The sequence below is a fragment of the Pristis pectinata genome, chromosome 6 (assembly GCF_009764475.1).
Source record: "Pristis pectinata isolate sPriPec2 chromosome 6, sPriPec2.1.pri, whole genome shotgun sequence".
Lineage (NCBI taxonomy): Eukaryota > Metazoa > Chordata > Chondrichthyes > Rhinopristiformes > Pristidae > Pristis > Pristis pectinata.
In genome coordinates this window covers 64,216,260-64,232,751 of record NC_067410.1, presented here as the reverse complement: position 1 = coordinate 64,232,751, position 16,492 = coordinate 64,216,260, and the positions used below count along the sequence as shown (strand labels likewise).

At 37.2% G+C, this 16,492-nt stretch overlaps 1 protein-coding gene across 5 annotated transcripts in view; it reads left to right on the top strand.

Annotated features, from left to right (window-relative positions):
* The window catches only part of LOC127571606 (diacylglycerol kinase delta-like), a 139,059-nt gene that overhangs the window by 83,675 nt on the left and 38,892 nt on the right, over positions 1 to 16,492 (top strand). For all 5 annotated transcript variants that reach the window (XM_052018141.1, XM_052018140.1, XM_052018138.1 and 2 more), the window contains 5 exons: positions 356 to 481; positions 1,494 to 1,596; positions 3,470 to 3,632; positions 13,893 to 14,001; positions 15,878 to 16,017. In XM_052018141.1, coding sequence (XP_051874101.1) covers positions 356 to 481; positions 1,494 to 1,596; positions 3,470 to 3,632; positions 13,893 to 14,001; positions 15,878 to 16,017 — 641 coding nt within the window. The remainder of the gene's footprint in view (positions 1 to 355; positions 482 to 1,493; positions 1,597 to 3,469; positions 3,633 to 13,892; positions 14,002 to 15,877; positions 16,018 to 16,492) is intronic.

Here is a 16,492-nt window from a genome sequence, read left to right as displayed (position 1 = left end):
GTCAGTATGGACCAGTTGGGCTGAAGGGCCCATTTCTGTGCTGTATGACTCAGTGAAAAACATAACAGATTAGTTCACAGATCACCATGATCACATTAAATGGCAGAACCGGCTTGAAAAACTAAATATTCTAGCTGATCATTTAGCTGGGGTCTGTGCTGGTTTCAGCTCTGTTTTTAGTACATTGATCTGTGCTGATCCCTTTAGTTGAGATTTCCATTGAGTATTTTGCCAGGATTAATGCCAGTCATTTTTGATGAGATCTATCCTGGCTGTTTTTCAATCTGACTGTGTTGGTGCTACTGTGGTAGTCTGTACTGGTGGTTATTTTGTGTCATGACTCTCTTTTATTTAGGTCTCAATGCCACACCAGTGGTTGGAAGGTAACTTGCCTGTCAGTGCAAAATGTACTGTCTGTGACAAGACGTGTGGCAGTGTTTTGCGCTTGCAGGATTGGCGTTGCCTGTGGTGTAAGGCAATGGTGAGTAGAAGTGATTTTACTATGTTGTAACTCAGAGCAGGGTCCTCATACCTTTGCAATAAATTATATTTTCTGTTGATTTCTTGCATTTGCAGTTAAGTGAGCACTGTAGAGGCTTTAAATTTTTAAACCTAACAAATTGAAGAGGTAACAATGGAATTTTCATTTTAAATCAGTGAAAATTTCATCTGCCATTTATCTAATAGAAATCACTTTCCTTTTCTTCCCACTCCTTATTTCTGTTCCCTGTCTACACAAGATGTCCATTTTTCTTAATCCCACCAGCTGTCTCCACACATTTAACTTTCGTTTTTTTCCCTTTCTTATGCCAGCTCATCATTGGTTATCTTTCCTCTACTCACCATCTCTGCTTCCTGTCTCCCCTACCCCAACTCTCTGTCCCAACTATTCAGGTCTTGGTTTGGAGTTGATTTGATCTTGATGGGCTGTATAATCACTTTTGAGCTGGCTGAAGTTTTTTTCTGGAATCAGTCCCAGCGACATGTCTAGAGTAAAGAAGCAGTGCCATGTGAAAGTAGAAAGTAAGCTTGCAGCTGTGGTAGACTGAAATGTTTGGATCACACATGGGAAAAAATTGACTTGATTTATATTCATTGAATTCTATACATGGGAATAAAGAAATGATGTACACATTGAAACCTTATAGTTTATTTCAAGTTAACCAGGTATATTTGAAATTATGGAAGCATTTAGATTGTTGAATTAATTCATGTTTTGGTTTCCTGAGCATAAAGAGAAAGTGAATAAAGACATCATCCTGGTTCAATTGAAATTTCACAGATGGCAATTGTCTGCACCCATTAGGAATGTCCCCTTTTATGTTAGCGTAGTGAAACAAGCTTTATGAGAAACTACCAGTTTTGTATTACTTTGAACCCCTCTTACTCTGTGTCTCTTTCCTCACTTCCAAGTTACTCTGCTCTGGTGCGTTCATGTTCACTCCACCTGTGTGGAACATTGCTAATTTCTGTATAATATTCATTATCTCTAGGTGCACACAGCTTGTAAAGACATGCTTTCCATCAAATGTCCTCTGGGGCAGTGTAAAGTTTCCGTTATTCCTCCTACTGCACTCAACAGTATAGACTCTGATGGTGAGTTAAAGACCTTTGTAACAGTTGCTGTTGAGAGCAGATTATCTCTACGTAGGTGCAAGGATCTGGAGCAAAAACAAACTGCTGGAGGAACTCAGCAGGTCAAGCAGTATCTGTGGAGGCAAAGTAACAGTCGACATTTCAGGTCAAGACCCTGCATCAAGACTGAGTGTGCAAAGGGGAGATAGCCTGTATAAAGAGGTGGGGGGGGGGGTGTGAGGCACGGGCTGGCAGGCGATAGACAGAATCGGGTGAGGAGGGAGATGATGGGAAGATAGAGCTGGGTGTGGGAGGGGAGTCTAGCGATAGAGACAGGTGAGATGGTGATGTGGAAACTTGAGGCAACAGATGCCGAATCTGATAAGTAAGGAAGGAGATAAATGGAACCAGATAAGGGAGGGATGATGAGCAGATGGAACCAGTTAGGCAGTTGTGGGAGGGCATAGGACAACCAGAAGGTGTAGTGCGTGGGTAATAGACAAATAGAACAAGGGGGTGGGGGGAGGAATGAAATTGGGTGATGTGGGGGGTGGAACCAGAAGGAGAGAGAAAGGAGCACAGGGAATGTGGGTTACCTAGTTGGAAAATTCACCTGTCACCCAGTTTTTTCCCCTCCCCCAACTGGTTCCATCTGCCCGTTATCCCTCCCTTACCTGGTTCCACTTATCACCTTCCTTGCTTATCAAACTCTGTGTCTCCAGCCTCTTGATTACACTTATCGCCTTCCAGCCTCTGTCTCTATCACCCCCTTCCCCCCACCTGGCTCCTTCTGACCCTTTTTTACTCTCTCCTTATCTGTCTCTACTTATCACCCACCAGCCATGGTCTCCTGTATTTCTCCCCCTCTCCCACCTGGCTCATCTGCCCATCAATCCTTCCCTCCCACCTCTTTATATCAGCTGTCTCCCCACTACACTCAGTCCTGATGCAGGGTCTCAACCCAAAATGTTGAGTATCCCTTTGCCTCCACAGATGCTGCTTGACCTGCTGAGTTCCTCCAGCAGTTTGTTTTTTTTCCATTGTGCTTCCTAACTGAAGCCAATAAGCAGATTGAGAATAGGAGACATTCGGTGAAAAGTTTTTCCTGAAACTGTACATGGTTGAGAAGTTAGTGTGAGGATAGCAGTGGATGACGTATATGAGTGCAAGTCAGAAAGATCTTGTGAGGCTGTGGAAATTGTGTTGTTGGACCGCATGAAAGAGAGTTATAGCTGATTGATGACTTGTGAGAATAAATAGCTATGAGAGGGTTTAGGATAGTTTGTCATCAGGTGCGAGCAGTTGAGATTGTGACTATAAGTGGGTCTGGAAGTACTTGAGTGTGGTTGTGAGAGGATGTGAAAGTGTTTGTAAGTGTGAATGGTTTTGAGACAGTACAAGGGAGTTTGTGAGTGACTGTGTGAATGTTTCTGAGAGGGTCTACAGTCATTTACAGGCACTCAAAAAAGTATGAGTGTCTGGCAGAAGACCTGGGAGAGTCTCTGAGTGGCTTTGCGTGAGTGAGAGAGGATGGCTAGCAAAATGTAGGGTTCTAAAAATGGTGAAGGATACTGTGGTAACCCATTAACTAATCCAGTCCTGCAGTGCCCAGCTGCTTGCTGTCATCTGAGTAGAGGCACATGTGTATCTGCTAGAATGCCACCCTTAGTGCTGTACTTCTTAATGGCAAGATGTAAATTAACAGGGCAGCAATAGTAAAGGTAATCCAGACTTGCAAGTCAGTGTAAGAGTTATTGGGAACTAGAAAGGTGGGATTGGATGGTGTGCCAGAGTGGACAGGGTTGAAGGGTGGTAGTCAGGCAAATGCTAAAAGCACCACTTTCAGTGAACACAACTAATTCAGTAACATTCTATCCACATTACTGTTCTCCAGGATTTTGGAAAGCAACATGCCCACCATCCTGTACGAGTCCACTTCTGGTCTTTGTGAATTCGAAGAGTGGAGATAATCAAGGGGTGAAGTTCTTGAGGAGATTCAAGCAGTTACTGAACCCGGCTCAGGTGTTTGACTTGATGAATGGAGGCCCACATCTTGGGTAGGAGGTGCTTCAAGTTTCCTTAGTGCACACATCTTTGTAGTTCAGATTTATTAAACTATCCAGTTAGGTTGGAGCAAAAGAACAGCAGATGCTGGAAATCTGAAACAAAAACAAAATGCTGTCAAGGAGCATCTGTGGGGAGAGAAACAATGTTTTGGGTCAAGGACCTTTCCCTTTGTCAGAACTAGAAAAGTGAGAAGATGGGCATGTTTCAAGTTGTAACGAGGGGAAGGTGGAGAGGACAAAGGGAATGTCTATGACAGAGTTCAGACAAAGGTTGCCAAGGTGACAGTTATTTTAAAAACTAACAGATAGAACAAAATAATAGGGACAAATTGAAGGGTAACAAATTAGGACAGAGACGTACAGATCTGTAGGGGAATAAAAAGGGATTTATCTGAATTTGTTAAACTCAATATAAATCTGTGGATTACGACATGCCTGGTGGGAAGCTGGAGTAACAATGCCTTTTGTAAACTCGAGAAACAGCACCTTACCTTCCAACTACAGTGCTCAGAACTTAATATTGAGTTTAACAATGTAAGGTGAACTTCTTCCTCCCCACGGATGTGGCTGGACCTTTCTGTGTTCAACTTAGCATTTTAATTTCCCTCTATCATTTTGTTCCAACTGCTGATTTTTAAACATTATTACCTTGACAACTCAGACTTGAATTTGGTTCTCTCCACCATCCCATCTCTGCAATTTAAAAATGCTTGTTTTCACACTTTTCCAGTTCTGATGAAAAATCGTTGATCCAAAATGTCGACTCTTTTTCTCTCCTCACTGAAATCACCTGATCTGCTGAGTACTTCCAGCATTCTTTTTATTTGGGTGAATTGTGAGGTGCACTTTATTAGAACAAAAGCAGAATTGCTGTCAAATGGGTTGGTGGAGGGTGGGGTAAGGTGATGGGCAGTATGAATAGTGGGTCATGATGCCTGGTGGCTTTTGGCTTATGGAGGGAAAGATCAATCAGACTTCCTATTTCCTTTTTTGAAATGGCTTGCTGTCCTGCCCCTTATTCAAAGCAAGGCCATGGTGAGGAACTAGGGTTTTTGTTGAATCTGTATCCAGCAAGACCTTAAATTGTCAGAGCCATGGAGCTAATTGTGCAGTTTATAACACTTGGGATCAAAACAGAGCTACAAATGTACGAATTATTATTGAGGTGTATTTGCTACCTGTGGAGATCAAAACAGAGCTACAAATGTACAAATTATTATTGAGGTGTATTTGCAGGAGTTCAGATATTACAATGCATCTATATTATGTGTGGGTATTATAGTAGTTAGAATTACAGGTTTATAAAATATTATTATTGGAGATGAGTTTTAATTTTAAAATATTGGATAGGGGAATTTTTTGTGTTCAAGCACAGGGTTTTCTTATTATAGGGTAATGACTGATTTCTCAGTTAATATGTTGCTGCTCCATCAAGCTTAGGGGACAATATTTGTAATGTTTCAACATCATGATTCAAAGCAAGTAGATGACCCGAAAGGAGAGAGAGGCTTGGATGCAATAACCATACTATAATTTCTTTGTCAATATTTTTATTAATTTCAAATAAGAAGTACAAAATGCAAGAAAACAAAGGAAAAAAGGAAAATGTTACAAAATAGATTATATTGAGTCACACAAGAAATCACAATACTTCATATTGATAAACAAAAAAAAATTTCAATTGATATTGATAAGTTGGAATAATTTTATTATATTAAAAAAATCTAAGCCCACTACCAAAACCAAAGCTGTTTAGTAACATCCTAAAGACATAGTAGTATTGGCCAATATCTGTATATTTAGCACCAAATCAGTGGTTTTCAAAGTAGTTCAAAAAAGGTCCCCATAATATTTGAAAGTTCAGAATAGATCCAGAAATAGAGCAACGGATCTTCTCTAAATTTAGATATGACATAACATCCCGTAACCATTGAGCATGAGTAAGGGAAATAGTTTCCTTCCATTTAAGCAATACAGCCCTCCTGGCTATAAGAGAAATGAAGGCCAATATGTGTAAGTCGGAAGTCTCCAGAATTATATTTTTTTCTCCAACAATCCTGAATAATGCAGTTAAAAGAATTGGCTTAAGATTTATTTTAAAAAGTACGGGAAAAGTTTGAAATACCTCTATCCAGAATTTTTCCAAACTCGGACATGACCAAAACATATGGATTAAGGAAGCCTCTCCATTATTGCATTTGTCACAGTAAGGAGATATATCTGAATAGAAACACGATAACTTGTCTTTGGACAGGTGGACTCTATGGACCACTTTAAGTTGAAGGAGGGAGTGACGTGCACATAATGAAGAAGTATTAACCAGTTTAAAAATTTGATTCCAAGTTTCCTCAGAAATTGAAATCTGCAGATCACGTTCCCAAGCGTTTTTAATTTTGTTTAAAGGGACCTTATTCATTCCTGATAATCTACCATAAATCTTAGATATTGAAACATCATAGAAAGGCTTCAAATTAAAAATTACATCTAATAAGTTCTTACCAGGACTTATAGGGAAGGTATGTACTTGAGATCGGAGAAAATCTCTAATTTGCAAATATCGAAAAAAGTGAGTTTTTGGCAAATTATATTTAGTTGCCAATTGTTCAAACGTTAAGAAATTTCCTCCACCAAACAGATCCTGAAAACGAGTAATACCCAATCTATCCCATTCTTTAAAAACTATATCAGTCATAGAAGGTTTAAAGAAAAAATGAGCAAAAATGGGACTAGACAAAGAAAAATTCAATAAACCATAGTATTTTCTAAATTGTAACCAAATCCTCAAAGCATGTTTAACTACCAAATTATCAGTTGATTTATTTATTGATAAAGGAAGTGAAGAGCCAAGCAAAGAAATAATAGAAAATTTTTTAACAGAATTAACTTCCAAAGAAACCCATACTGGACAGGCTTCATGATTAATATTATGTAACCAAAAAGTAAGATTTCATATATTGACTGCCCAGTAATATAACCTAAAGTTAGGTAAAGCAAACTCTCCATTATTTTTAGCTTTCTGAAAAGAAACTTTATTTAACCTAGGATGTTTATTTTCCCATATGTAAGAAGTGATGATTGAGTCAAGAGAATCAAAAAAAGACTTCAGAATAAAACAGGTAAAGCCTGAAATAAATACATAAATTTAAGTAAACTATTTATTTTAATAGAATTAATGCGACCAATCAGCGATATAGAGAGGGGTGACCAATTTGGTAAGATCCTTTTCACATAATTCAATAAGGCAAGAAAGTTCTCTTTAAATAAATGTTTATAATTCTTAGTAATAGTTACACCCAAATAGGTAAAATGGTTTCTTATAGTTTTAAAAGGAAGATTAATACCGAATGGTATCAGATTGTTCAAAGGGAAAAGTTCGCTCTTGTGTAAATTCAATTCATATCCTGAAAATTGGCTAAAACGGGAAAGTAAAGAAAGCATAGAAGGTAACGAAGTCACAACATCAGAAATGAAGAGCAGTAAGTCATCAGCATAGAGCGAAACTTTATGGATGATACGTCTCCTAGAGATACCGGCAATCTATGTAGATTCTCGAAAAGCAGTAGCTAAAGGTTCTAGGACTAGGTCAAATAGCAAAAGGCTCAAAGGACATCCCTGTCTAGTTCCACATTGAAGTTTAAAAGGTTCAGAAAGTTGAAAATTAGTAAGAACACGGGCAGAGGAGATAAATAAGGTAATTTAATCCATTGAATAAAATTGGGCCCAAAATTAAATTTCTCTAAAGTTTTAAATAGGTAACTCCATTCGACCCGGTCAAAGGCCTTCTCAGCATCTAGAGAGATCACACATTCTGATATTTCATTAGAAGGAGAATAAGTAATATTCAATAAATGACGAATATTAAAATGGGAATAACGGTTTTTGATAAACCCCGTCTGATCATCGGATATAATTAATGGTAAAATATTTTCTAATCTACGAGCCAAAACTTTAGATAAAATTTTAACATCAGCATTTAGTAAAGAAATTGGTCTGTATGAAGAACATTCCGTTGGGTTTTTAGTCTTCTTGAGAATAAGTGAAATGGTAGCTTCATAAAAGGATTGTGGTAACCTTCCCGATTTAAAAGAATCTGAAAAAACAGAACTTAAATAAGGTATAAGCAATGAAGAGAAAGTCTTATAGAATTCTCCCGGAAATCCATCAGGGCCCGGTGCCTTTCCAGAGTGCATTGACCGTATAGCCTCGGCAATTTCCTCATGAGTAATAAATTTATCTAATTGTTTTCGTTATCAGCAGAGAGTGTAGGAATATTTAATTGGTAGAAAAAGTTGTTCATTACAGTATCTTCTTTAGGAGAATCAGAACTATAAAGTTTAGAATAGAATTCTCTAAAAGTATCATTTATTTCTAAATGACCTGTTATCCTTTGTCCATTGGCTTTGCGAACTTCTTTGATTTGCCGTCTAGCTATAGAGGTTTTTAATTGATTAGCCAATAATTTACCAATTTTATCTCAATGGATATAAAATTGAGTTTTATCTTTTAAGAGTTGATTCTCAGTTGGATATGTTAAAAGGAGATCGTATTTGGTTTTAATTTCAACTCGCCTTTTATATAAAGTGGGATCTGAATCCAAGGCATATTTTTGGTCTAAAAGTTTCAATTGATTGGTTAAATCAATCCTTTCTGCATTAGCTTTTTTCTTAACGCTTGCCGCGTAAGAAATAATTTGTCCTCTAATATAGGCTTTAAAAGCATCCCATATAATAAGACTAGAAGTCTCTCCCGGGGTATTCTCTTTAAAAAAGAAAGTGATTTGTTTCTCCAAAAATTTTAAAAAATCTTTATCAGATAGCAAAGTTAGATTAAAACGCCAGGATCTGTTTACTTGAGGGAGTCCAGGGAGGTTTAAAGATAAAAACACAGGAGCATGATCTGAAAGAGCAATCTCTTTATATTCACAAGCTCGGATTGATGAAATCAATTGACTATCAATAAAAAAAATAATCAATCCTGGAATATGTGTGATGAACATGAGAAAAAAATGAATATTCCCTGTCTTCTGGATGTAAAAAACGCCAGACATCAGTAACACCAGTTTTCATTAAAAAAGATTGAAGAAATAAAGCTGATTTATTAAGAGCTGCTGGTTTAATAGATGACCTATCGAACCAACAATTAAAATCTCCTCCTAAAACCAGAGAGTAAAGATTCAAATCTGGCAAAAGTGAAAAAAATCATTCAAAAAATCCTGGATCGTCCGTATTCGGAGCATAGATATTGGCAAATACCACTAGTCTATTATCTAACTTCCCTGATACTATAGCGAAACGACCATTAGTGTCCGTATAACCTTATGTTGAACAAATGAAACAGTATTATCTATAAAGATTGAAACGCCTCTGGATTTAGCCTGAAAAGAAGAATGGTATTGTAACCCTCTCCATCGGCTGAAAAAACGTAAAGTATCACAATTGCGTGTGTGAGTTTCTTGTAACAAAATAATTGAGGCTTTGAGCTTTTTAATATAAGCAAAAATGTTGTTTTGCTTTACAGGATGGCTTAGTCCTTTAACATTAAAACTCATTAAATTAATCCCTCAATCCATTTTAATATTGTTTAACTGAATAATAAACAAAGTAATATACAAGTAATATTAAGATGTAGATTCAAATAAAACACTGAACTTTCTAATAAGGTAGCTATGCAACAGACTTGGCTAAAAGCCCAAAACAGCTTCCAAAGAAAGAACCCAGTCCCCCTCCCCCCACCTAAAGAGAGAGAGCAGCCGACCAAAAGAAAGCCGGCATCTCTACCTAAAGACAGTATAACCCAAATAAACCTGTTGCCAATTTCTCAAGGTTGGTAAAATTCAACCCAGTCAAAACAGTAACTCGAAAAGAAACACCAAGGTTTCAAAATCATGAAATAACAAGTATCTTGGTTAGTTTATTAGTGAAAGACCTTAAAAAATATATATATAAAATAATATGTCAAAAAAAAGATCAAAAATCAAAGTACATAAAACATTCAGAGTATTAGTAAAGTTACCAAAAAAAAGTAGATGTAAGTAAAGAAAATTACGAAGTATTTCAATCCTCAGATTCCAGAAAAGCTTGAGCATCTCCAGAAGAAATAAACCATTTATACGAGCCATTTTTCAGAATGATTCTTAGCTTTGCAGGGTAGCGAAGCGAAGGCTTATAACCTTGGTTAAAAAGCTCCAACATGACCTTTTTAAATTTCACATGTTCATTCGTAACTTCAGGTGAGAAATCTTCAACGATTCTAATCTTGTAATCTTGGTAATTGATCATTCCTCTTCAGCGAGATTCACGAATCAAAAGGTTTTTAATTTGAAAGTCATGCAGTGAGATAATGACTGACCTGGATTTGCCTTCCATAAGAAATTTGTTCATCAGTGACCCATGTGCTCTGTCAATCTTACGTGCAGCTTTTAGAAGGAAACAATTCAACCAGAAGGTTTGCAAAGAATTCAGTAGGTTGATTGCCTTCGACAAGCTCTCTAAGTCTGAGGATTCTGATGTTGTTCCGTCTGGTCTTGTTTTCTAAGTCAATAATCTTCTGTTTTAGCTTTCCATTAGCTTTAGATTGTTTTTCACAAAGCTTTTCCAAGTTATCAATTTTCTCATCCAGAACCAAGAGAGATGCTTCATGCTGTTTAATTCATTCGTCATGATCGTGTAAAGTTTCTTGGAAAGAATCCAATTTAGAATTAATCTGCTGAAGTTGCTTTTGAAATTGTTCAAATTTCTCGGAAGAATCATCTATATGTTTTCGAAGCAATTGTAAAATAGATTCCAGAGATGCAGGAGGGTCATCTTCTTTAGTAATTTTAGTACCTTTGGCAGCCCTTGTAGTCATGGTGAAGTAAAATTGCAATTAGAGAAAAAGTTTCAAACCGGGTTGAAAAGGTAAGATAAATAGGAGCTTCGGCATGTAGCTGTTACTCCATTGATGACCAGCAGGATAATCCAACCATACTATAATTCAAACTGATGAAAAGGGAAGTTGACTAGGACAAATTAAGTAACAGTGACATGTAAATAATTTGTTAAATTGAAAAATGGAGGCACAAGTTAGCTAGAAGTATTCAAAGTGGAAGATTGAAATAGGCTTATAAGCAAAATAATAAGCAGGAAATTGAGATTATACTGTGTTGCTTGTGGAAGACGTCAGGCCAAGTAGGTTATTTCCATGTTATGCTATTCCCTTAGAGTCATAGAGCACAGAAATAGGCCCTTCAACCCATCATGTCCTTGCTAAAAGTGTGCTGATCAGAAGTGTACACAGTATTCTAGCCGTGGTATAACCAATGTTTTATAAAATTGTACCATAATGTCCATGCTGTTATATTCTATGCCCTTGGCCTTTGAAGTGTCCCAAATGCCTTCTTCACCACCTTATTTACTTGTGCTGCCACCTTCAGGGATCCTTGGTCTTGTACACCCGAGGTCCCTCTGTTCCTTAGTACACCCTAGGGCCATACCATTCATTGTGCAAATCCTAGCCTTGATAGTCTTCCCAAAGTCCATCACCTCACACATATCAAGATTAAATCCCATCAGCCAATGTTCTGTCCATTTTACCAACTGATCAATATCATCCTGTAGCCTAAGGCTATCCTCCTCACTATCAACAACACCACCAATTTTTGAGTCATGTGCAAAAGAAAATATACAGTGATATTCTAATGACGTCATGTCATACAGAACAGAAACAGGTCCTTTGGCCCACTGTGTCTCAACCGAATATCTGCACTAATCTTTCTCTCACATCCCCATTAACTCCCCCTCCCAGCACCTTACTTACCTGCCACCCATGTGTACTAGGGGCAATTTATAGCGGCCAATTAGCCTACCAACCAGCACGTCTTTGGTATGTGGGAGGAAACGAGAACCCAGAGGAAACCACGTCACAGGAAGAACATGCAATCTCCACTCAGATGGAGATCAGGATTGAACCTTCTCTGGTGTTGTGAGGCAGTAGTGCTAACCACTCTGTCATTCTGAGAGTTAACTTGAAGTGTGCTATCACTATGCTGAGAAAAATAAACACTAGATTAAATCTTAATAAGAGCGAACTTTTTCCATTGAATATGCAAACCCCAATTTATAGCCAATTACCTTTTAGATTGGTAACTTACTTAATACATAAATACTTTATGTATTTAGGTGTTAAAATTACCAAGAAACATAAGGACTTATTTAAAGCTAATCTATTGCCTTTAATTGACCATGTTAAACAATTATTTACTAAGTGGTCTCCACTGTCTTTATCATTGGTAGGCTGAATTAATGCGATTGAGATGAATATTTTACCAAAATTTTTATATTTATTTCAAGCGATTCCAACTTTTGTCCCAAAATCTTTTTTTTAACACTATTGATTCTAAAATTCTTTCATATATTTGGCAGAATAAAAACCCAAGGTTAAGTAGGAAATATTTACAAAAACTAAAAAAGGATGATGGTATGGCCCTGCCTAACTTTAGATTATATTATTGGGCAATTCATATCAGATATTTAATTTTTTGGATACAAGATTTAGATGTAATTCAGTGCCCCAAATGGGTACACCTTGAGCACCAATCAGTACTTGAATTTTCATTAGTTTCTATTTTAGGAGTTTCACTCCCTTTTGCACTTACCAAATTAAGTAAACATATGACTAACCCAATTGTTAAACATACAATACGAATATGGTTTCAATTTCGTAAATTTTTTGGATTGAATAAATTTAACTTATCAAGTCCCATTCAATCTAATTTTTTCTTTCATCCATCCAGAGTTGGCTCAGCTTTTTCCATATGGAAAAGGAAGGGAATAGTATGTTTTCGTGATCTATTCATCGATAACTGTTTTTCATCTTTTGAACAATTGTTTAACAAATACAATTTACCTAGATCACACTTTTTTTGATATTTGCAGATTAGAAATTTTTTAAAAGGTACTATACCCTCTTTTCCGACACCTTACAAAATTGAAACTACGGAAAAAATTTTAGGTCTTAATCCTTATCAGAATGGCTTGATAGCAATAATCTATGATTTAATTATGAAAATACGTCCAGAATCATTGGACAAAATTAAGAATGAATGGGAAAGCAAACTCCAGGCATCTTTACCTACAGAGACTTGGAAGAAAATTCTTCATTTAGTTAATACATCTTCAGTGTGTGCCAGACACTCATTGATACAGTTTAAGGTAGTTCACAGGACCCATATGTCCAAAGATAAGCTAGCTCGTTTTCATAACCATATAAATCTTTTCTGTGATAGATGCAAATCAGATGTGGCTTCTTTGACACATATGTTTTGGTCCTGTCCTCTCTTGGAAAAATATTGGAAAGACATTTTTAACATTATTTCAAATGTATTGAAAATTGATTTACAACCTCACCCTATCACTGCAATTTTTGGATTACCAAGGATAGAGTCTGGCCGTTTATCTGCTTCCGCTAACCATATGATTGCTTTTGTTACATTAATGGCCAAATGATCCATTTTGCTTAAATGGAAGGATCCAATACCCCCTACTATTTTTCAATGGTTTTCTCAAACTATATCATGTTTAAACTTGGAAAAAATTAGGAGTGGTACTGTTGATCCTTTGCTTAAATTTGAAGATATTTGGAGTCCATTTATTCAATATTTTCACATGATGTAGATCCCCTTTCAATAACTTTCTAACTTAGAGGAACGGAGCTGACGACATAATATTGCTCTGTTTCTACTGAGAAATTTTAGCCCAGTTTTGTTTTCCTTTTTTTCTGTTTGTTTTTTTTGCAGTTTTTCTGTTTAGTTTAGTTTATATTGTTTATGATTTTTCTTACTGATTTGGGTTTTTTTTCTTTTTTTCATTTATATAATAAATCTTTTTCTTTCCTTTTTTATATTATATTCATTTACTAAGAGATCGTTGGATCTACAGATTTTTTTATATTGTTCTTTATGATTATCTATCCCATGATTGTTATCCTGATCTCTTTGTATTACATGTATAAATATTGATGCTATATAACAATCTGTATTAATTTGAAAACTAATAAAAAGATTGAAAAAGAAAGAAAGAAAAATAAACAGGGATGAATGGAAAACAAATTAAGTTGAGGGATAGTTGGAATGCAAGTAGGCGAAATTGAAGACAGATCAAGGGGTCCAAGCAGAAATATTAGGAACATGAAATGTTTCTTGTCATTTCCTATATTTGGTTTCAGATGGGATAGACTGTCTGATTTTGTCATTTTAAATGCTGTTTTCATTTTCAGATTGCGATTATTCCAGAAGTTTGACACATTTCGCATCCTTGTGTGTGGTGGAGATGGAAGCGTTGGGTGGGTGCTGTCTGAAATAGATAGCCTCAATCTCCACAAACAGGTACTGCTTTATTACATACAGCTTATTTAAAAAAAAGTCCTTTGTCCGTTTTGATTGGAGCTAGTGGCACAATGACAGTATGTATTGGTTGTTGTTCATGATCCCAGCTTTGTATATCCATAACAACAAAGTACAGTTCAGCCAATCAACCCAACATGAATCAATTAATCTAACTCTTGCATTATAGCAAGTATACTTGTGGTATGGGAAACTGTTTCTGAGGATGGTGAAGTGAATAAGTTTGAGAGTGGTGTGGTACAGGATACTATGTTTGAGGATGATGAAGATAAAAGTTTAAGAGTAATGTATGAGGCTCTCTTTGGGGGTAGTGTAGACAAGTGTTTGAGAGTGATGTTATACAGGAGCCTTTGTTTGAGGCTAATGTAGATTGAGGAGCTAATAAACTGCAAGTGTAAACTTTTTTATTCATGAAAAAGAAACAGCTCTACAGACACATACAGGCAGAGGCCCAGCAAAAAAAATCCCTGACCAAAAGGACAGATGGTGGATAGAGAGAGTCCAGGATGCTCAGCAACTCATTGACACCCATGGTCCCATCACGCTGAGAGCCAAGAATGAGAGTGTTGGGGACAGAGGGGCAGTCAGTGACTTCTGGAGAGAACTCTTCAAAGACCTTCTCAACCACAATTCTGTCTTTGACGTGAGTGCCCATCACTCCATTCTGTAGCAAGCTATTCGGACTAGTCCTGCTTCTCTCCTGACAAACAAGAAATCAAGAAGCCAAATCCCAATTCAAAAATAACAAATCCTCAGGAGCAGACAGTATCCCCTCTGAAATCCTAAAACTCAACAGTAAAGAGCTTCAATCGCAAATCCACGATCCCATCTCTCACATCCGAGAAGAGGGTATACCAGTTGCTGTAATCATGATCATCTTCAAGTGCAACTAGATAACAACAGAGGAGTCTCCCTGCCGTATGCCACAGGGAAAGCCATCACAGGATTGTCCTCAATTGCCTCCTTTAAATCATAGTGTGTATTCTATCCATCTAGTGCCCCAGTGGATATAATCTTTACTCTGTGTTAATTCAAAGATAAAAAGAGGAAGCAGCATCAGCCACTAAACATGGCCTTAGAATCATAGAAACATACAGCACAGAAGCATGCCCTTTTGCCCCACCTCGTCCATGCCAACCGTGATGTCTGTCTACACTAATATCATTTGCCCGTATTAGGCCAGTATCCCTCTACTCCTTTCCTATCCAAGTACCTGTCCAAATGCCTTTTAAATGTTGTGATTGTATCTGCCTCCATTACCTCTTCTGGCAGCTCATTCTATATGAAAAATTTACCCCTCAGATCTTTTTTAAATTTCTCCCCTCTCATCTTAAACCTGTGCCCTCTAGTTTTAGACTCCTCTGCCCTGGGTAAACAATTCTGACTATATTCTACCTAAGCCCCTCATAAATTTGTAAACCTCTTTAAGGTCACCGCTCTGCCTCCTATGTTCCAGTGAGAATAAATGCTGCCTATCTGATATCTCCTTATAACTACAGCTCTCCATCCTGATTAATCTTTTCTGCACACTTTCTATTGATACTACATCCTTCCTGTCATGTGACAACCAGAACTGTACACAGTATTCTAAGTGCAGTCTAACCAGTGTTTTGCTCAAGTGCAGCATGATGTCCCAGCTCTTATATTCGACGCCTCTGTCTATAAAGGTGGTATAGAAGAAAAATTTGAGAGTAATATGGTACTGGAGGTTATATTCAAACGTTGGACACTGTTTAAGGATTGTGTAGTTGAGGTTGAGTTTCAGAGTGATTTACAGGAAATTACATTTTAGGAAAGGGTGTTTCTAGAAATTAATGTTAGATCTGTTTTCTTTTTAATAACTTTAATATTTTTTCAGTGCCAGATGGGAGTTCTACCTTTGGGCACAGGGAATGACTTGGCACGAGTACTGGGGTGGGGATCAGCCTGTGATGATGACACACAGCTCCCTCAAATCCTGGAAAAACTGGAACGAGCAAGTACAAAAATGCTGGATAGGTGAGAACATCATTTGAGAATTCATTGGTTTTCCTCTGTTTCACTAACTCAGTAGGATGTGGTTGTATCCTTCAGCACTATTGATTTCATTGGTGTACACAATTCTTCTTTGCGTACTTGGAGACCTAATGAATTTGCCACCTTTAATCTTTGGAGGGAAGAAGCAGTCAGGGTTCCTGCTTCTGATTACATTTCACTCATTTCGGTTACTAAATGTACATTTGTGGATGAGGGCAGGACTGTCGTGGTCAGGGAGCCTGCTGATACTCTGTAGGTTCAGACATTTGTTCATGTTTGTTGAACTGCTAGCCCAGCGTTGACAAGGAAGAGAGGATATAAGAAATTCAGCACTAAGCAATAGACATTTGTGATGGAACCATAAATGGCTAGTGATTGAGAAAAGATGAACTCAGGTTTACAGTCTAATTGATGAAACATCATAACACAGTGTGCATATGGCTGAGTCGATAGCAAG